Genomic DNA, 22,014 nt, shown 5'->3' with positions numbered 1-22,014 from the left:
TCTCCCTGGAGACTCAATTCCCCTCTTATCTCCAGAGCTGGTCTCTCCAGGTGAGAGCCGAAGAATATTAATGGGACCGTAAGTGGGAATGTTTCACGGCCAAGGGCTGTGTTGCACCTGCTCTGAGGGTGGGAGGTGTAGATGAATTGTAGCTCCAGGCCCATTAGAGCAGCAGCTCACTAGCCAGAACTTATAATGAGTCACTACATGAAAGATAACCATGTGACATTGTTTCTGTCTAGATGTGAGAAGGGGAAGTTCCAGCAGCCAAGGGAGATTTCTCCTGAACTGGAAGTGAGACTCAGTGATTTCTCCCAGAAAACTATTGCTGTAATGGAGACTCTGAGGAAGTTCAAAGGTACCGAGAAGGGACCTAGGAGGGGAAATTGGGATGAGCCTCTGAGACTGGGGGAGGAGAATGACTCTGGCCAATTGGTTCATAATTAGATGATGGATCTATTTAATTGTTGGGTGAGAATGCCACAGACTTGGGGTGCAAGACCCTCAGGTTGATTAATTCAAACCCTTATTTCTACCAAAAGCCTGCCTTGCCATTACAATTACGGTTAAAGTAAGAAATGACTCATAGACTTTAAGGCCAGAAGGGACCATCACGATCATCTAGTCTGACCTCCTGCACATTGCAGGCCTCAGAACCTTGCCACCCACTCCTGCAATTGACACCTAACCTTAGGCTGAGTTACTGAAGTCCTCAAATCAGAGAATGCATCATTTATTCTAGTTTAATATCTGCTAACGATCCATGCCCCATACCGCAGAGGAAAGCGAAAAACCCCCAGGCTCTCTGCCAATCTGATGTGGGGGGAAATTCCTTCCCAACCCCAAATATGGTGGTCCGTTAGACACTGGGCATTTTGGCCAGACACCCGGCAAAGAATTCTCTGTAACTCTGAGCCCTCCACGTCTACTGCCCCATCACCAGCCATTGGGATATTTGCTACTTGCCATCGCATATAGAAAGAAGTGCTGGCCAGTTCCCTTCTCCTGGGGCGTAGGCAGGTCACGGGGGATTTCTCCTATGAAGCTCTGACTATCCCTTACACTGTCTGACACTATAAAAATCCAAATTACATATTTATTAGTTCTTTTCCAATCACCTTTGAGTGTTATTTAATAATCATATCTTATATAACTCATGCAATTCACATGCATGAACTTTTTTATTGGTAGGACTTTGCACTCCAAGATATTTTCATGTTATTCTCTTTTCTCATTGGTTTATTACCGCTAATTATGCATAGCTCACTTTGACTCTTTCCTCCGCATAGGGATTTTAGGACTTTGCTTACCACTCCTGGGCAGTACATTTTGGGTGTCTGTTCTCCTTAAGCATATTGTGTGGTCAAAACATCTCAACTTAGGAACATATCACTTGATATGAAGGTCACTTAAGGCAACAATTCCCTTATGTCAAGCAAACTGCTAACCAGGCCAAAGCCAAGTCAGTCAGTATAAACGCTGAGTAAACAGACCCAGCAGCTCACAATTAAAGCCAGGATTTTGCAAACTCTCAACATCCAATTAGTGTCAAAGTGATCAAACTGGGTAAAGTTACTGTGATGCCAAAGTCTTTGTATGATCTGGGTCTAGGTTACAACAAAAGCCCGTAAGTGAATGAGACAAACCAGCTGGAATCTGAAAGGTGGGAGGGGTTGATGAGGAGAAAATAAATCTGTTTTATGGATTATGTGTCCTGGGATGGTTGTGAGGCTGCAAGGATGTTGGTTCCATTGCTGAGAGATACCTGAATGAGAGAGGAAAGAGAAGGTTTTAGATTAGTTTATTTTAAATATCTGAGTGTGTCTCTGTGCCTCTCTGTCTGTTTCTCTGTCATGATGAAAATACAATTCTAAGAGTTCAGAGTGGTGATGCTGTTATAAATATGAAAGCCTGAAATCTCACCTCTCTTATCCTTTCCCCCTCCAGACATTCTGCCAGCTAAATTGGAGATAAGAAGAGTGGAACCCCTAGAAGCACACCGACAGGGTGAGATTGCAGATGGAGATAGTTTTACATTATCATAAAAGTCCCATGAAAACATTTTCATGAAATTGTACCTAAAGTTACCAACCAAACTGATAGTGGTCATGATGTTCACAGCCCTAAAAATGAAATCATAAATATGGAGGAGATCCCAAGCTGAAGTCACACAAACAATCCTGACACCAACTTTGGTGCTGAGTTCATGTCCATTCTGATGAACAGAAATGCTCTCCCTGAGCAGCATCCAAACACCCTTAAATCTGACCCTGGAATTTGTATAGACATTCACTGGCTTTTAAATATTTAATTGAGAGGAATGAGTAGAGAACTCACTTCGAGGGCTGACACATCCCTCTCCTTAACCTTGGCAGAGGAAGTCTCCCTCATCACTCTTCTCCAACATCCTACCTTTTGTTTGGGCAGGCTTGGGCTCTCTACTCCTGGGGGAATTCTGCACTAACACATTAAAAGTTCTGTGCCAAAAAATTACAAATTTTGCACACAATATTTTAAAATTCTGCATATTTTATTTGTCAAAAGAACACAATATAATCACAATAGTTTCAATTATTTTGGCAATTTATTTCAAAGTACCTGTCAGCAAGTATGTCTGTAACAATACAGACAATGAAAAAGATTCAGGAAATGTCTTTTGTCAAATAGATTCCTTACTAGGCATATAAATACAGAACTTTGAGTAATTAATTTGAACTAGAATATAGAACCATATGTTCTGCCCCCCTCAGAAGCAGTGCAATGACTTGGGGGAGTCAGGGGAATGGAGGAGCTGAGGGAGAAGGAAGGAGCCTGGGAGTGAACCTGGAGGATTGTTGACTGTGGGTGAGAGAAATATGGAACAGGATTTTTTTGTGGAGGAGGAGAGAGGCTGGGAGGGATTTTTAGGGAGCCTCCCCAATGCAGACCTTAGCTTACCCCTAGCCTCTCCCATTCAGTCAGCCACATCTGCCACTGTCCCCATGTGCCTTGTACCCCCTCCCCATTGTCACCTTATGTCCCTCCATCCCCAATCAGACACCCACTCCCCTATCCCCATGTGTCTCTGTGTCCCCACTCAGCCACCCCCTTCTCCCATGTGGCCCTGTACCCCTGTCCCATGTGGCTCTGTGCCTCCACTCCCATGCAGCCCCTGTTCCAATTGTCCTTCCTCAATAGCCCTTAGAATCCTTGTCTATGACCTGCCCCCAACCCCACGCACCTGTCTCTCCGCTATATCCCTTGTCTCCTGACCTGGGGCTGCTCCCACCCAGGAGCAGCTGCTCAATTCTGGTGGGCAAAAGGCAGAACCGCAGCAACTTTCTGGCAGAAGTTACTTTCTGCAGTAAAAAATAAAAATGTGTGCAGGCCATTAATTATGCATGTGCATATGGCGCAGAATTCCCCCAGAGAAGCTCTCCCATTGGAGTTGCTCACTCTTTCATTGATTGGGGAGATGCTCTCCCTCTGATGCTGCCCCCCTCCCTTCCCTTCTCTCTGGGCTGGGGATGGGGATACCCCACTCGATGACACTTCCTACTCTCTGGTCTTAAGTGGCTCTTCCCCAATGCTGCACCTTCCTCTCTGTTCCCTGGCTTGGCAGTGGAGGCTGCATTAGGGGAGGGAGTTTCCTTCTGTGGGGTTTATAGCTGGTACCTGCCTCCTCTGCTCCTTTCTCACTAAAACCTTCTTGACACCTGCCTGGGTGTGTCTCTGATTCTGGGAATGGAGCAGCCCCAGCAGGGGGAGCTGAAGCCCCTGGAAGGAAATGAGAAACCAATAAAGTGGCTCCTATTAAACAGGCTGAAGAACTGTAGTGACATCTCTACTCATACTCAGGTGCCCAGGACAGAGGCAGCTCCCTGGGATCCAGGGCTGTCCCAGCCAGGACGGGGCTGCTGGGGAATATGAGAAATGGTTCCAGCCTCCCGCAGGGCTGATCTCTGCAACTAACGCTCTGATTCTCTCTCCCCGCAGCGAATGTGACTCTGAATCCAGACACGGCTCATCCCCAGCTCGTCCTGTCTGAGGATCGGAAAAGTGTGAACGGTGGAGACACGCGGCAGCGACTGCCCAACAACCCTGGGAGATTTGACACTGTGTACTATGTGCTGGGCTGTGAGGGATTCACCTCGGGGAGACATTGCTGGGAGGTGCAGGTGGGGGATGGGCGATTCTGGGCCGTGGGGGTGGCAAGAGAGTCTGTGAAGAGGAAGGGATGGATCAGCCGTAGCCCTGAGGATGGGATCTGGGCTGTGGGGCTGTGGAAGGGTCAGTTCCAGGCCCTCACCTCCCCTGAGACCCGTCTGCCCTGGCGACGGGTCCCAAAGAGGATCCGGGTTTGTCTGGACTGTGACCAGGGGCAGGTGACATTTATCACTGCTGGTGACAAGGCCCCGATCTTCACTTTCCCGCCAGGCTCCATCCCTGGGGAGAGAATCCTACCCTGGCTCTGGGTGGGGGACAAAGACACCTGGCTCATACTGTATCCCTGAGGGGGATTTTCCCACCCATTCAAGAATACAAGAGTCACTGAAGAAGATGACATTTTGATTACGAGGCACGGGCTAATCCCATAAGAGACCTCAAACAACAATTCAAAGTTGAATTCTTTAACCAGGCGCTAGATTGTGCAATACAGTCAGTTGAAAAACATTTCATGCAGCTCAAGGAACACAGCAGTATATTTGGGATGTTGTATGATATTCCAAAACTACTCACTATACCTGAAGAAGACCTACACCAGCAATGCAGGGCACTAGAGACAGTGTTCACGCATGATGACATGTGTGTTATTGATGCAAATGATTTAGGTGATGAACTGAAAGCCCTTTCAAGATACATTTCAGCAGGATCAACTCCAAAGGCTGTTCTGGAATAAATGTGCACAAATAAGATGATCACCCTCTTTCCAAATGCTTTTTTTGCTCTGCGCATACTTCTAACACTTCCTGTAGCAGTCGCTTGTGGAGAACGAATTGCCCTATAGCAGCTCTAGAAATCAAACAGTGTCGTGCTCTCTTATTTGTCAGTGTTTGATTTTGCAAAGGGACACATTTCTGTTTAGCCAAAGTGAGCAGAGATGCCTCGTACTTGTGTGAACAGTGCAGATAACTTCTGCTATGTTTGTGGTGAAGTGACTTTTGCATCACAAAAGCGCAGTATAACCACTATGGTTAAGAAAGCCTATCACCTTTAGTTTGGCTGCAAAATTGGAGATCAGGACAAGAGGTGGGCCCCACACATATGCTACAATGCTTGTGCAACGAATCTTCGCCAGTGGTTGAACAGGAAAAGGAAATCTATGCCTTTTGCAGTGCCAATGATTTGGAGAGAGCCAACAGATCATACCAGCAGTTGTTACTTCTGCATGGTGCCTCCAGTTGGGAAAGGTGTGTCAAAGAAGAAAAAGTTGACTGTGCATTATCCAAACATTCCATCAGCTATACGCCCAGTAGCCCACGGAGAAGGACTGCCGGTTCCTGATGCACCAGAATCATTTTCACTTGAGTCAGACGAGGAAGAGGATGAAACTTCTGGTCCTGAACCATCAATGTCACAGGACCCACATTTTCTCCCATCCTCCTCCTCTGAACCACACCTCATAACACAAGGTGAACTGAATGACCTTGTCAGGGATTTGGAACTACCCAAGAGTAAGGCAGAGCTGTTGGGCTCCAGACTACAGCAGTGGAATCTCCTGGCAGGTGATGTTAGGGTTTCCATGTTCCGTGACCGTCAAAAGGATCTTGTCCCATTCTTCTTCATGGAAGGTGATCTTGTAGCCTGCAACAACATCGATGGTGTGATGGCAGCCCTCAACATCGTTCACGATCCAGATGAGTGGAGACTGTTCATTGATTCATCGAAGACGAGTCTTAAAGCTGTTTTACTGCATAATGGCAATGTTTTGCCATCAATTCCAGTTGGTCATGCAGTCCATATGAAGGAAACCTATGACAACATGAAACAACTTTTGAGGTGCATAAACTATGACCAACCTCAGTGGCAGCTTTGTGGCGATTTGAAGGTTGTTGCTTTCTTGCTTGGTCTGCAGACTGGATACACAAAGTACTGCTGTTTTCTCTGCGAATGGGATAGTCGTGCAAGAGATTCCCACTACGTCAAGAAAGATTGGCCACTCCGACAGTCATTGGAGTCTGGGAGGAAAAGTGTTCAGCATCCACCGCTTGTTGAATCAAGGAAGATTTTGTTACCACCCTTACACATCAAGCTGGGTCTGATGAAGAACTTTGTCAAGGCCATTGGCAAAACACAAGCAGCTTTCAAGTACCTCCGTGGAAAATTTCCAAGGTTAAGTGAAGCTAAGATAAAGGAAGGTGTCTTTGTTGGTCCTCAGATTCGTGAACTTCTTCGAGATGATGCATTTGACCATGCACTGCGTGGCAAGGAATAGACGGCATGGAAAGCCTTCCAGTTAGTGGCAACAAATTTTGTCGGAAACAACAAGGCAGACAACTACAGGTTGTTGGTGGAAAACCTCCTCAAGGCATACAAAGGCCTTGGTTGCAACATGTCACTAAAGATACATTTTTTGCACTCTCATCTAGATTTTTTCCACCGAACTGCGGAGCAGTGAGCGATGAGCACGGCGAGCGATTTCACCAGGACATTGCAACAGTGGAGAAACGCTATCAGGGCAAATGGAGCCCATCAATGCTTGCAGACTATTGCTGGACAGTGACAAGAGATGCTCCATTTAATGAATACAAGAGACAAGCCAAGAAGCGCCAAGTAGACACTGAATAGGACTAAACTCTGTACAGAATAGTTTTTTGCCTTTTGTTTCATAATAAATTTTATTTATATAACCCTTTTGCTGATTTTTAAAGTGTTACATAAACAGGACAGGTGAAATATTATCATGTAAAGCAACCACAAACACATGAAAAGACTTAGGTTTACAATTTATTATTAAAACTCTACTATCTACACAATATACATAGACATAAAAAGTAAAAACTTAAATATCTTAGAAACAGTAGCCAATCAGTTGTTTTAATGGTCATATTTGAATTCAGCACATCAAAATACATAATAAATAGCACATTTTATCTCTGAAGCAGACGACTTCTCAAAAACTGTAGACCAGTGTTATTCAAACAGATAAAAATGCCAGTGTTTACTATGCAGACAAGAAAAGTTACATTTGCTGTTCAGGAGTTAGAAAATTTTTGAACAAGGCATTTTAAGTTGTTAGTTCTCCTCTATTGGGGTAGGTAGCAGAGCAGTACCATGAGAGGAGTAGCACAGGAAGAAGGCAGACTTGAGACCTTTCAAAGTTTTGGCCCAAGCGAGGGGGCATGTAAGACAGGCATCTGTAAAAGCTACACAGAGGTTGAGTAGAATCCAGAGGTTGCTATTGTAGATTTGTAAGAATCAAATCTGCGTACTTTTTCAGCTGGCTTAACAAACATTTCTTGTCCTCTTCACTTAAGGATTCAATATAAATGCCTTCATTAGTCAACTTCTGGACTGAAGTCTTTGCTTCTTCCAGTACGTTGTCAATGGATTTCTCTCTAATTGATCCAAATGTAGCTTCAATTGCTGGACACAGATCAACTATTATTGTAGCAGATGTCTGGATGCCATTGTTTAATGACCCGAGTGGTTTTATTAATAGACTTACAAGAGAGAGAATTGTGATTGTCTTCTCTGAACTTGAAAGCAAAAGTAGTCCACCAGCCTGACTACTTATATCTGTCCCATCTTGGTAGAAACATTCTACAGCCAATAATAATGGTAGCAATAATTTTAAGACTACAGCCAAAGCTTGCTCATGAGAAAGCGAGTGGGTTTTCCCAGGTTGGACTAATTTGAACTTCAGTCCCAATGTATCTTTTATTTTTCCCCAAGATGTTCAGTCCTTTTGGACTCTTGCTGAAAAAAGCAAAAAGAAAAGAGTATAATGAAGACATTACATTTATAGCTTTTAAAATGTCTTTTGAAGATTCTACTGCTCGTACTATCCCTTGCTGGAGTAGATGGTCTCTGCAGTGTGGATAGGAGATATTAGGGTTACCCTACTTTTCTCTGAGGACAGCTTGTACTCCACCATGTCTTCCAGGGAAGTTTGCAGCTCTATCAAATGAACAAGCAGTCGTCTGTTTGGGTTCCAATTGGCGACCAGGACTGCATGCAGTATTCAAGATATGAGCATAGCATGGATTTATATAGTAAAAGTGGAGGAGCTTGGTTTGCCAGATTGATCAGCAAAGCCAATGCTGACAAACTATGTGAATAGGCTGCAAAACACCAATCCTCTGGACTGCATTGACATGCAAAAAGCCTTATAAGCCAGTCATTGGCAAAGCCAATTTTAGAAGTACTTAATGAGGCTGTTAAGAATGCTGGAGACAAACTCAGTTTACGCGAACAAACATGGGTATCACATCATACTTTCTCTTTAAGCAAGAGATACCACACACTACAAACTGGAGACCATTGTTAAGTGTATCCTGAAGTTGGACAGTGATTCCGAACAAGACCGGCAAATGCTCATTATCTTTCTGCAAGAAACTCAACTGACTGGTTAGAAGCATGGAGTGCAACAATGAAAGACTCAGCAGTTGAAAAAGTGAAGAACTTTCTCACCATATTCACCAAGGAACGTGGGGGGTTGGATGGGGCACGACCCCCTCGTGGGGTGAGGAGGAGGGAACCGGTTGTTAATATTTTGGCAGCTCATCACTGCAGCAGCAACTAGGGTGATCAGATGTCCCAATTTTATAGGGACAGTCCCATTTCGGGGGCTTTCTCTTCTACAGGTACCTATTACACCCCATCCCCTGTCCCGATTTTTCACACTTGCCCTCTGGTCACTCTAGCAGCAACGGAGCAGCAGGGACTTCCTTCCCCTTAAAGAAAATCCTTCAGCCAACAGCAGCCAGGGAACAGCCGGGCTGGGGCAGTCACAGGTGTGGATCTGCTTTACTCACCTCAGTCGCAACATTATCTCCCTGAGCCACGTTGTTCAAGTCCTGCCACATCAGTTCCAGAGAACTAGCTACATCCCCAGCAGCTTCCCAAGCTATCTTCACGGCTTCCCCACCACACTTGATTTTCCTCTTCTCAGGTGGCTTCTTCCAGGCTCCCAGATGCACACCCCCCCTCGCCCCCCAATGGACGAGTGGCCTGAGTCCCTTGGGGCCCGCAGTTCTCTGTTTACCCCGTACCTGGGCAAGGCAGGAGACCCAATGCCAGCTGCCCTCACATATGCTGCCCTCAGCCAAAAGGCCCCAGCCTGACCTGGGAGCAGGCGTTCCTGGGCTCCAGCAAATTCAGGGCTGGGGGCAGGGTGGCTTCACCATTGTTCGGGGCCAGGTCTCTCCCCCGGCCCCGCCTGCCATCCCTGTGCACCTCCCCCGAGCATCCCTGCCCCCTGCAGCTCCACGCTGCGCTCCCTGGCCGGCCACTGCTGCTGCTGGCTACAAGGCAGCAGTGCCAGGGCCAGGCTGAGGTGCCTGCTACGGCTGTGGAGGGAGAAGGCGCATGGCAGCCCCACCCCCCCAGTAGGTGACTCCAAGTCGACTCCGGGTGGGGGGCTTATCCTCGCTGGACCTCCTGAGCAACATTGTGAGGGGGCTTGGGTGAGTGTCGTGCCAGGAGGGGAGAGGAGGGCGACTGCTCCCCCAAAGCTCTCTGCTGCTGGTGGGGAGAGGGTTGTGGGGAGTTCTCTCTGGCCCCCAGCCCTGGGGCAGCCTGCCTGCTGCACCCCAAACTCCTCATCCATGGCCCAGCCTCATGCCCCCTCCAACACCCCAACTCTCTGTCCCAGCCCAGAGCCCAAACCAAGCACCCAAACTCCCTGCCAGAGCCCACACCCAGTAGCCAGCACCCCAACCCCCGTCCTGCATCCCAATCCCCTGCCCCAGCCCACTGCCTGCACGTAGTACCCAAACTCCCTCCCAGAGCCTTAGGCAGTTGGGGGTTGGGGGAGGGGGAACTGGACCTGTTCTAGGCATCACCAAAAATTATACACCCCTTCCCGGGGGAGAGAAGAGCTCCACACTCCATTGAGCCCTTGGTTTCTCCCCTGAGACTGATGACAAGGGGGCCAATCAGCACAGAGGTTCATGGAATATTAGAGTTGGAAGGGACCTCAGGAGGTCATCTAGTCCAACCCCCGGCTCAAAGCAGGACCAATCCCCAACTATTTTTTTTGCCCCAGATGGCCCCCTCAAGGGTTGAACTCACACCCCTGGGTTTAGCAGACCAGTGCTCAAACCACTGAGCTATTGCTCCCCCAAGTAACATCAAGGAGGTCTCCAAAGAGATATTGGGGAATAGTTCATTGCCTGACCAGGGACTTGAACCCTGGACCCTCAGATTAAAAGTCTGATGTTCAACCCACTGAACTAGCCAGGCTGACTAGTTACTAGCTATGTTTATGTATGACGGGAGACCTGCCCCACTAGGGACCAGGCCGAGATCCCGGCACATTGCAACCTTGCCCCTGAGCAACCACATACGGACTTTCAGCCAGTGTCCACGTAGGTGCAATTTGGCTTATTAAACCTGAGCCAACCAGCTGTGGGAGCTGCTGGGGAGGAAGCAACTTCGCCAGCTTAGAATCCAAACAGACTTTTTTACTGTATTTCCCCACCAGATCAGGAGCAAGGACTGGCAGAGATTGTGGGTGAGGGAGAGATGTTTGTTTCTCTGTTTCTCATCTCTTCCTCCCAAGGGGTCTGATTAGAAGCAGCGGTCACAAGTGGAGAAGTTTCTCTAGGGAACACAAACAGCCCAGGAGAGGGGAAGGGCTGTGGGCAGCTGGGCCCTGAACACACAACATGACTGGGTATTCAGAGGCAGCCTGAGCATTGTAGATCAGGCCTGAGGAAAATAATCTATTTTCAATCTCACCATGTTCTCGATTCCTGTCCGCTGTGATCAGCCGAATCTGCACAGGGCTGGCCCAGTGATTGTGGGGAGGGTCAGTCAGAGGTTTATTAGACAAACTTTACTGATGTATTGTCCCTGCGTGTATCTTTGTCTTTATCCTTCTGTGATGGGGTGTGTATACCCCATGCTAGGCAAGAAAGAGTTAACCCTACTCTATGGATGGTGGAAGTCGCACCCCTCACACCATGCTGGGTATGTGCCAAGTGCTGCCTGAATGTAAAAGGGAGCGGCCCAGCTCATTCGCGGCTGACCACTGAGGAGGGAGGACATGTGGCGGAGGATCCTGCCCAGGAGTGGACTCAGAAGTCTAGGGAGCTCCCTTCACTGAAGAGCTCGGAGACCCCGATGACATATGGAGCCCGGCTTCAGGGGACACGGTAGGAAGTGGCCCAGGGAGGTGGTGTGAGTGGTATCTCCCACCCGAAGAAGGCCAGCGTGTTGCGGTAGGACCCCTGCTGACTGGAGGGTGACCGCACTCACTGCTGACTGGGCCTTGGACCAGGACCCGGTGGAGCAGGGAGGTCTCAGGGCCCCCGATCCCGGCAGTCACCTCCCCATCCCCTGGCCACTGGGTCATGCAGCTCTCAGCCTAGGGATAGTTGGGTAGATTGTAACAGCAGTAGCATCACAACCACGCCCTACCCCAAAAGGTGATGAGGTTTGCATACACCGTGACACCTAATGTCTGGTCTGGTGGTTTAAATCTTCACTTGGAAGACCCAGGTTCAATTCCCTGCTCTATAACAGTCTTCCTGCCTGGCTTCAGGCCATCACTGCTCTGCTCTGGGTGTTCCTCTCTTTGAAATGGGGTCACAGCACTTCACCACCTTGTAGCAATGTTGTGAGGCTAAACACATGGTACAGGGATGGGAGGCAGATAAGGACCTTCAATAGTCAGAAGTGCAGCCTTTTCTTTTCCACATCAAATCACATTGGGGTTGCCACAAACTCATGATTTCAACTTGAGTCATTCAGTACCCAGTGTGATTCCTAAATCCCCAGTTCCTGGAATCCTGTGATGCCATGAATATCTCAGCTCTCATTTGAATAAAATGGGAAGCTTCTTGGGCGCATGGCGTAGTAGAAACGGTTGAGAACATGACCAGAGTTAAACTTCATCACTCAGAAACAAAAGAAACAGTTTATGTTTTCTGGCCTGAGTTCTCCAGCTAAGGTCTAAGAACCTAAATATAAAAATAAACATTTTCCTTTCTCTTTTTAGATAAAGATTAAGATCTTTTCCCTGCTTCTGCAGGCTCAGCATCACAGGGGGACACGGATGCTCCTGTCAAATCCCACTGACCCTCCACACAAGCTAAAGGGCTGATTTCAGGACCAGAGCCTTAGTGGTACTTTTTTCACTAAAGCCTCCAGGGCTGAAATTCACAATGGGCTTATTCCTGCTTAACCAACAGAACGAGTCAGTTCCAGGAAGGGAAACACCCAGTTGTTGCTGCAGGTGGGGCATAGTGTGAACTCAGAAAATTGAAACATATGTTGTTACCCTGTTACTCTGCCCAGAGGGAGCCATGGCTGCAGAGAACCCTGTGGAAAGTCTCCAGGAGGAAGCTACATGTCCCGTCTGTCTGGAGTATTTCACAGAACCTGTCACTCTGGAGTGTGGGCACAATTTCTGCCGAGCCTGCATCGGCCAGTGTTGGGAGGGATCCACTACAGCCGCCTCCTGCCCTCAGTGCAGAGAAACTGTGCAACAGAGAAACCTCAGACCGAACAGGCAGCTGGCAAATGTTGTGGAAATCGCCAAGCGGCTGAGTTTACAGGCAGCAAAGGGAGCAGGAGGGGACGGGGTGTGTGGGGAACACCAGGAGGCTCTGAAACTGTTCTGTGAAGAGGATCAAACCCCCATCTGTGTGGTGTGCGACAGATCCCGGGCTCACCGCGCTCACACAGTGGTTCCCATACAAGAGGCCACCCAGGAGTACAAGGTACTGAGTTGCTGTCCAATCTAATGGGTAATAACTTAGGCTTTTAATTACAGGTTAATGGCATCACAAGTTGCCCGAGACAGGTGTAACTGTGTCATTCAGTTCTGTGTAGCCTTCATTGCATGAAAGATGCTGTAGAAATTAATGATACTCCAGCCTGGCAGGAAAGGCAACAGAGGAGGATTTTAAATTTGTCTGATATGGGAAAGTTTTCTCTGAGCAGCTGAATCCTTTTCAAATCCAGCTTCCACCAGTGAACTATGGGAACTACAGACTGGAAGTTGTTAAATGATCAGTGAGGTTTGATCAGAGCTGCAGGCCAGTCTATATGAGAGTGCTGCATTCAGACTGGAGAAGGGGGAGTTACATGCTATGGCTGTTATTACTGATTTATCATAGAGTTTATAATTGTTATTTGCATCCCAGCAGCCCCTACAGACCCCAGATGAGATCTGACCTCGATTGTAGGGGGCCCTGCACAAATCCCAGTGAGGGACAATCCCTGCCCTGGGCCATTCACAGTCTAACTGGACAAGAGAGACAAAAGGTGGGAGGAGAAACCGAGGCTGAGTGAGGGGAAGTGACTTGTCCGAGGTCATTTAGTGGGTCAGTGGCAGAGCTGGGTATAAACTACTTTTCTAAGGCCCAGTCCAGCATCCTAAGCACTAGGCTACGCTGACCCCCTCAGCAGCACTGAGCAGTGATGAAGTGCGGACAGTAGGAGGAAAAGACTCCTTGATAAAGGCCCCAGGCTCAGCAGGGAGAGTAAGTTTCCCACTGGGATTCTGAACTCCTGTGTTGCTCCATGAAGGGTTAAACTCAGATGCTGCCGGCCTGCGCTAGAGGAGGTCACTGGGCTAAACGCCATGTGAACTCCAAGCATCTTGAGTCCACACACAAAAGGGCTCCAGACAGCTCAGGTTCATGCCAAGTACCACTGGGATTTCACTGGATTGTAGCAAAACTAACCACAGGCTGGAGCTGACCAGTGTCAGTCTGAACTGTTCTGTGGTGTACGTGGGCAAGGACCAGCCAGAGTGGTTCCTTTAGTCCCATAATGCAGCTTATGCAAATCTCTCAGAATCCACTGCTTCCGGGACCTTTGCTGGGGATGGTGGGGTAGCTACCTAGAGGCCATTGCCACGGAAAGAGGCTAGGACAGCGCTAGGGCAAACCCCAGCTGTTCCTAACACAAATCAACACATCTAATGGGGTTTGCCCTAGGCCTTCGATCAGTGTCCAACTCATCCCATCCCCAGGGGTACAGGGCTGAGAGTCAATGGAGTTGGGTTCTTTTGAGCATTGCAACCTATATGGCTGCCCCGGAGGCTTCTGGGATTGATATAACTGTTTCTTAAATATTCACCACCATGTGAGACCAGTTTCCTGCCAATTTAAATCAATGGAGAAAGTGGACGTAATAACTCAACTCTGAATATAAAACACTCCCAGTTTCCATTAATAAGGTTTCATTTCCTTGGTGTCTCTGATGTTCTACATCTAGAAGAACCCACTGTTGTACACAGTGTTGTTGTAACTGTGTTGGTCCCAGGATATTAGAAAGACAAGGTAGGTGGCTCTCCGAGCTGTGGTCAAGTGAAAAAATTCTCTAAGTTATATCTGCTCATGGCCAGCTTCTGTGGGTGAGTGACAAGCTTTCAAGCTTACACAGAGCTCAGGTCTAGGAAAGAGTATGTTCCCCAGAGCTGAGCTCTGTGTAAGCTGGAAGGCTTGCCTCTCTCACCAACAGGAGTTGGGCCAATAGAAGATGTTACCTCCCCCACCTAGTCTAGCTAGGAAGACTGACATATCTTGCATTTTAGGTGGGAAAATGCCCCCTACAAACAGACAGTCAGCCTCAAAATAAACCCACTAAATCATTTCTGTTTGTCAGGAAAAAATCCAGGCCCATTTGCAGACCCTGAGGGAAGAGAGAGAAAAGCTGCTGGGATTTAAAGAGGCTGTAGAGAAGAGAAGCCAGGAGTATCTGGTAGGTGCCTGTTGTTCTTCACCTGCTGGGACATGGAGATGGGAGGGTTGTTTGCTGGTAGATTTCTCTGTGGCCTTGGTGAATGTGGGCTTGTGTGTGTTTCTCCATGATCATGGGATACTCTAAGTGTGTGTGTGTGTGTGTGTGTACACAGGTGTGTGAATCACAAATGTTCTCTCCCCGGAGAAAGACAACAGCACCTTCTGCAGCATCTAAGATGTGGCTTAATTAGTGAGTTAATTACTATTCCTTATGGTGTTCACAAAACTTCTCCCAGACTACACTGATTATATCCCAGTAGCTCCAGCTGGAGGCCCAATGTCTACACTGCTGTTGTTGGTGTGGTAGCGTGAGCTGCAAGAGCCTGAGTGTTGCCATGGGCTTGGAGGCTCGCTACTGTTTAGATGTACCCTCTGAGGCCATTGGACACAGTGTCCGAACCACGTCAGACATGGAGACATCCCTTTAAGAGACATTGGGGCCAAATGGGAAGCTGTAAGAAAATCCTCTCCTGTGTGATGAGAACATAGAGTCCAGTGCCACAATGTGAAAGATTGCAGATTTTGAACTCCAGTCCACGGGCCCCAGACGGTCACCACAACCCAGCAGCTCTCCAGAGCCAGCAGGGGAGGGGCTAGTGGAACTGTGGCCCACCAAAAGATCTGCCTACAAAGCTCCTGATTGGAGCAGACGTTCAGATGCACGAGTTACACCAGCAGGAGTCACGGGAAGTTGGCCAAACAACCGAGTGAACTCCTGGTCTGCTGCTGGACTGGCCTCTGGCTTGGCCCTGCCCTGGCTTTGTTCCTGGCTGAGGTTTGACCTGGAGTACTGCTATCTGACTCTGATTCCGGCCTGACTCTGCGTGGCTGACTGACTCCGACTCCAACCCTGACCCCCCACGTGACTCCTGACACTAATTCTGACTCAGCCTTTGGCATGACTCCTGAGCTCGACTCCGTCCTCAGCCCTTGGTGAGATCCTGACTTTGACTCCAGCTCTGACTTTGGCCATAGTTCCTGACTTCCAACTGCAGCTCTGAGCAGCAGGCCTGACAGCTCATGTCCTGGTCTCTACACAGATGTGTTAGAGATTGTAAAGAAACTCCCTCTTGTAAGACTGTATGAAAGGCCCTCAGGCTTCATCCATGTTCCTGACCAGCCCTTTCCTTATTTATTCTAGAAACAGACAGAAACCGAGAGGCGGAAGATTGTGTCTGAATTTCAGCAACTGCGGCAGTTCTTGCAGGAACAAGAGCGACTCCTGCTGGCCCAGCTGGAGAAGCTGCATGAGGCAATTGTGAAGATACAAAATAAAAATGTCAGTAAACTCTCCGAGCAGATTTCCCGTCTCAGTGAGCTGATCAGTGAGATGGAGGGGAAGTGTCAGAAGCCAGCGAGTGAATTCCTGCAGGTGAGACTGAGTGAGAAACATCCCATATCCCCACACAGGGAAGGGAGGGCTCCTGAATCATAAGCGCTGGGTCCAGCAGTCGGAGATCTCAGTGTAACTCAGCATGTGCGTTCCTGACATGTGAACGACTGTTGTTCTTTACAGTGTTACAGAAACAGAGATATTAGAGATGGGAAAAAACCCATTAGCTCAGCGATTCATGGCTCTGGGTCAGGGCAGGCGTTCTTTTCCTCATACTTGCTAAATCCCTTCCCTAGGATCCCCTGTGTGCATCAGATGGGACTGAGATTCTTTTCTCTCTCTCTCCTCTAGGATGTCAGAAGCACCTTGAGCAGGTACGTGGCTCTCTCACTCCCCTACACACTTCACAATGCTGGGAAAGAGCTTGGAGATGGTTAGAGCCGCATCTCCACAGGGCTCTACAGCCAAATGTGTGAGGAAAGGTCATATTTTGGATACAAATCTCTCTGATCAACTTCATCCTCACGTTCTCACCCTTTTATAGAAGACTCGGGAATTATCCCTTCATTGGGAAAGACTGACCTAAAGTATTTCCTAGCAATGTCACATCCCTGGGGGACTGGCTGCCTCAGGATTGTGGGGATGGAATACGGGCCTGTCACTGCTGGGGCACTGGTCACCATTTAGCACAGGGCAGCAGTGGTCAAGAGACTTTCCCTCCTGATACCTGTATGGAATGAGCTGGGGAGGGGGGAGTTGGTGTCTCAGTCTAGTTCCTAGTGGACCAATTTCTACAGCACTTTGCATGGGAACCTCCTGTCCCTCAGAGCATGGAGGCCAATGAGTGAATTCTCCCTGGAGACTCAATTCCCCTCTTATCTCCAGAGCTGGTCTCTCCAGGTGAGAGCCGAAGAATATTAATGGGACCTTAAGTGGGAATGTTTCACGGCCAAGGGCTGTGTTGCACCTGCTCTGAGGGTGGGAGGTGTAGATGAATTGTAGCTCCAGGCCCATTAGAGCAGCAGCTCACTAGCCAGAACTTATAATGAGTCACTACATGAAAGATAACCATGTGACATTGTTTCTGTCTAGATGTGAGAAGGGGAAGTTCCAGCAGCCAAGGGAGATTTCTCCTGAACTGGAAGTGAGACTCAGTGATTTCTTCCAGAAAACTATTGCTGTAATGGAGACTCTGAGGAAGTTCAAAGGTACCGAGAAGGGACCTAGGAGGGGAAATTGGGATGAGCCTCTGAGACTGGGGGAGGAGAATGGCTCTGGCCAATTGGTTCATAATTAGATGATGGATCTATTTAATTGTTGGGTGAGAATGCCACACACTTGGGGTGCAAGACACTCAGGTTGATTTATTCAAACCCTTATTTCTACCAAAAGCCTGCCTTGCCATTACAATTACGGTTAAAGTAAGAAATGACTCATAGACTTTAAGGCCAGAAGGGACCATCACGATCATCTAGTCTGACCTCCTGCACACTGCAGGCCTCAGAACCTTGCCACCCACTCCTGCAATTGACACCTAACCTTAGGCTGAGTTACTGAAGTCCTCAAATCAGAGAATGCATCATTTATTCTAGTTTAATATCTGCTAACGATCCATGCCCCATACCGCAGAGGAAAGCGAAAAAACCCCAGGCTCTCTGCCAATCTGATGTGGGGGAAAATTCCTTCCCAACCCCAAATACGGTGGTCCGTTAGACACTGAGCATTTTGGCATTTTGGCCAGACACCCGGCAAAGAATTCTCTATAACTCTGAGCCCTCCACGTCTACTGCCCCATCACCAGCCATTGGGATATTTGCTACTTGCCATCGCATATAGAAAGAAGTGCTGGCCAGTTCCCTTCTCCTGGGGCGTAGGCAGGTCACGGGGGATTTCTCCTATGAAGCTCTGACTATCCCTTACACTGTCTGACATATTATACACATCCAAATTACATATTTATTAGTTCTTTTCCAATCACCTTTGAGTGTTATTTAATATTCATATCTTATATAACTCATGCAATTCACACGCATGAACTTTTTTATTGGCAGGACTTTGCGCTCCAAGATATTTTCATGTTATTCTCTTTTCTCTTTGGTTTATTACCGCTAATTATGCATAGCTCACTTTGACTCTTTCCTCCGCATAGGGATTTTAGGACTTTGCTTACCACTCCTGGGCAGTACATTTTGGGTGTCTGTTCTCCTTAAGAATATTGTGTGGTCAAAACATCTCAACCTAGGAATACATCACTTGATATGAAGATCACTTAAGGCAACAATTCCCTTATGTCAAGCAAACTGCTAACCAGGCCAAAGCCAAGTCAGTCAGTATAAACGCTGAGTAAACAGACCCAGCAGCTCACAATTAGAGCCAGGATTTTGCAAACTCTCAACATCCAATTAGTGTCAAAGGCACCAAAGTGGGTAAAGTTACTGTGATGCCAAAGTCTTTGTATGATCTGGGTCTAGGTTACGACAAAAGGCCGTAAGTGAATGAGACAAACCAGCTGGAATCTGAAAGGTGGGAGGAGTTGATGAGGAGAAAATAAATCTTGTATGGATTATGTGTCCTGGGATGGTTGTGAGGCCGCAAGGACGTTGGTTCCATTGCTGAGAGATACCTGAATGAGAGAGGAAAGAGAAGGTTTCAGATTAGTTTATTTTAAATATCTGAGTGTGTCTCTGGGACTCTCTGTCTGTTTCTCTGTCATGATGAAAACTGTCTAGGAGTTCAGAGTGGGGATGCTGTTATAAATATGAAAGCCTGAAATCTCTTCTCTTTTCTCCTTTCCATCACCAGACACTCTGCCATCTGCACTGGAAACACCAAGAGGGGAACCCCTAGGAGCACACAGACAGGGTGAGGTTGGAGGTGGAGATTGTCTTTAAATCATGAGAAAATTCCAGTGAAAACATTTTCATGAGATTGTAGCTAAAGTTACCAACCAAAGTGACACCGACCACGACACACATAACTCCATAAATAAACACATTAAACAGGGAGGAGATCCCAAGCTGAAGTCACACAAACACTCCTGACACCAACTTTGGTGCTGCGTTCATGCCCAAACAGATTAATAGAAACTGTGGCACTGAGCATCACCCGAACAAAGCTCTCTGCCCTGAAACATCCCTCTGCTCTACCCTGGTGCAAGAGGTCTCTCCATCGCTCTTCTCCAACATCTGGCCTTTCCTCTGGGCAGGACTGGGCACTCCCATTGGAGCTGCTCACTGCTTCCTGGATTGGGGAGATGCTCTCCCTCTGACACTGCCAGCTCCTCCCTTCTCTCTGGGCTGGGGATGGGGCTACCCCACCCAATGCCACTCCCTACTCTCTGGTGTTAAGCAGCTCTTCCCCAATGCTGCCCCTTCCTCTCTGTTCCCTGGCCTGGGAGTGGAGGCTGCATTAGGGGAGGGAGTTTCCTTCTTCTGTGGGGTTTATAGCTGGTACCTGTCTCCTCTGCTCCTTTCTCACTAAAATCTTCTTGACACCTTCCTGGGTGTGTCTCTGATTCTGGGAATGGAGCAGCCCCTGCAAGGAATTGAGAAAGCAATAAAGTGTCTCCTATTAAACAGGCTGAAGAACTGCAGTGACATCTCTACTCATACTCAGGTGCCCAGGACAGAGGCAGCTCCCTGGGATCCAGGACTGGCCCAACCAGGACGGGGCTGCTGGGGCGTGTGAGAAATAGTCCCAGCCTCCCCCAGGGCAGAGCTCTGCCCCTAACGCTCTGATTATCTCTTCCCCCAGTGAATGTGACTTTGGATCCAGACACGGCTCATCCCATCCTCGTCCTGTCTGAGGATTGGAAAAGTGTGAGATGGGGAGACACGCGACAGCGACTGCAAGATAACCCTGGAAGATTTGACTCTGATCCCTGTGTGCTGGGCTGTGAGGGATTCACCTCGGGGAGACATTGCTGGGAGGTGGAGGTGGGGGATGGGCGATTCTGGGCTGTTGGGGTGGCCAGAGAGTCTGTGAGGCGGAAGGGAGAGATGAACTGTAATCCTAAGGGGGGGATCTGGGCTGTGCGGCGGTGGTGGGGTCAGTTCCGGGCTCTCACCTCCCCCGTCACCCCCCTGCCCCTGAGCCGGGTCCCCAGCAGGATCCGGGTTTGTCTGGACTGTGACCGGGGGCAGGTGACATTTATTGATGCTGGTGATGAGGCCCCAATCTTCACTTTCCCGCCGGCCTCATTCAATAGGGAGAGAATCCGACTCTGGCTACAGGTCTGGGACCCAGACACCCGGCTCAGACTGTGTCCCTGAGATGGGGTGGGGAAGATACCACTGCGAACCCTGAGAGCAGCCTCTCAGACAGCACAGTCTCTGTGACCCTGGAGATTGCTTTGGGTCTCAGCCTTTGCACTGTCAATCCATAGAGAGCATTCATTGAGTGAGGTAGAGAAGCCAATCTCATTGTCCCACCAGGCATTGTGCAGCCTGTTTGCCACTGTCCTCTATGATCCAGGACGACTCTGGGGATTCTGGGTCAGACAGTGTCACTGAGTCATGGGGGGAACAGCCCACTGGGAATGGAAAAATAGGCTTCTCTAGCCACAGTCCTCCTAGCCCCTATGACCTGGAGCACTCCCATCTACCCAGCATTAGGGCTTATCTCTATGACCCGGGAAGACTCCTGTCTACCCAACCTTTGAGCTCTATGACCTCTGCAAGCCCCTCCCCCTCCCTTCTTACAGCCCCAGAGATGGGAGGGGGGGTGTGAAGAACCCCTGGAGCTGCAGGAGGAGCAGGTTTCAGAGTGGTAGCCATGTTAGTCTGTATCAGCAAAAACAACAAGGAGTCCTTGTGGCACCTTAGAGACTGACAAATTTATTTGAGCATAAGCTTTCGTGGGCTACAGCCCACTTCTTCGGATGCATAGAATGGAACATAATATTGAGGAGATATATATACACATACAGAGACATGTGGGAATTGTCTTACCAACTCTGAGAGGCCAATTAAGTAAGAGAAAAAAAACTTTTGAAGTGATAATCATGATAGCCCAGTACAGACAGTTTGATAAGAAGCAAGTGACAGTTTGATAAGAAGCAAGTGATGATGTTAGCACCGCATCTCCTCAGGCCTCTACAGCCAAATGTGTGGGGAAGGTCACATGCTGGATACAAATTCCTCTGATCCATGTAAACCTCAGGTTCTCACCCTTTTATAGAAGACTCTGGAATTACCTGTAGAATGGGAAAGATTGACCTGCTTTGCTACTTTGTAGCAGAGGCAGACCAAGCAGCAGCTACAAGGCCGGGTTGCACCCCGGCTGGCAGATAGAATCTCAGTGACCGAGAGACTTTTTCCTCTGGACCAGATGAACTGGAACCATAAACTCACCAAATGAGGGTTAATCCAGCCTCATCATCATCTAGGGGGAGGGATAGCTCAGTGGTTTGAGCATTGGCCTGCTAAACCCAGGGTTATGAGTTCAATCTTTGAGGGGGCCACTTAGGATTTGGGGCAAAATCAGTACTTGGTCCTGCTAGTGAAGGCAGGGGGCTGGACTAGATGACCTTTCAAGGTCCGTTCTAGGAGATAGGATATCTTTATTTATATCCACTCGTTATACTCCACACCTGAACATAGCTATCATATGAACAACATCCCCTCCTAGCTCAGTGTCCGTACTTTGACCCATTAACCTTTTACCCCCAATTGGGGCTATTGCAGATTATGTATTCCTTACGCCAGCTGATCTTAAACCGAACTTCACACCCCTTGTTAATCTGTAGGTTATTCCCTGATCACCAGAAACTTCTACGCCTAA

At 48.3% G+C, this 22,014-nt stretch overlaps 2 protein-coding genes and 1 non-coding gene across 4 annotated transcripts in view; 2 read left to right on the top strand and 1 right to left on the bottom strand.

Annotated features, from left to right (window-relative positions):
* Positions 1 to 10,371, top strand: part of LOC112061430 (zinc finger protein RFP-like) — a 44,059-nt gene extending 33,688 nt beyond the window's left edge. Inside the window, exons 5-7 of one of the 2 annotated variants that reach the window (XM_065565097.1) lie at positions 243 to 358; positions 1,948 to 2,007; positions 3,976 to 10,371. In XM_065565097.1, the coding sequence (XP_065421169.1) occupies positions 243 to 358; positions 1,948 to 2,007; positions 3,976 to 4,493 (694 nt within the window). In that variant the 3' untranslated portion in view covers positions 4,494 to 10,371. Of the gene's footprint in view, positions 1 to 242; positions 359 to 1,947; positions 2,008 to 3,975 lie in introns of those variants that run through there. The other variant, XR_010592084.1, reaches the window with a different exon arrangement.
* TRNAK-UUU (transfer RNA lysine (anticodon UUU)) lies at positions 10,314 to 10,386 on the bottom strand. Its single transcript has one exon. It is a non-coding gene; the product is annotated as a tRNA-Lys (tRNA).
* Positions 10,387 to 17,278: 6,892 nt separating this feature from the next.
* LOC101932950 (E3 ubiquitin-protein ligase TRIM15-like) lies at positions 17,279 to 22,014 on the top strand. The gene is made up of 3 exons (XM_065563845.1): positions 17,279 to 17,441; positions 19,036 to 19,095; positions 19,987 to 22,014. The coding sequence occupies exons 1-3, from the start codon at positions 17,279 to 17,281 to the stop codon at positions 20,502 to 20,504; spliced, it is 741 nt and encodes a 246-aa protein (XP_065419917.1). The 3' UTR covers positions 20,505 to 22,014.

Source organism: Chrysemys picta, chromosome 12 (assembly GCF_011386835.1).
Source record: "Chrysemys picta bellii isolate R12L10 chromosome 12, ASM1138683v2, whole genome shotgun sequence".
Classification (NCBI taxonomy): domain Eukaryota; kingdom Metazoa; phylum Chordata; order Testudines; family Emydidae; genus Chrysemys; species Chrysemys picta.
This window is presented reverse-complemented; position numbering and strand designations above follow the sequence as displayed.

What these genes read in the sequence shown, in the direction of transcription:
- LOC101932950 (XM_065563845.1), top strand. Translation starts at nt 17,279, where the DNA reads ATGAGTCACTACATGAAAGATAACCATGTGACATTGTTTCTGTCTAGA. An exon ending in GACTCTGAGGAAGTTCAAAG is followed by an intron (nt 17,442 to 19,035) that starts GTACCGAGAAGG and finishes TTCCATCACCAG; the next exon opens with ACACTCTGCCATCTGCACTG. An exon ending in CCTAGGAGCACACAGACAGG is followed by an intron (nt 19,096 to 19,986) that starts GTGAGGTTGGAG and finishes CTCTTCCCCCAG; the next exon opens with TGAATGTGACTTTGGATCCA.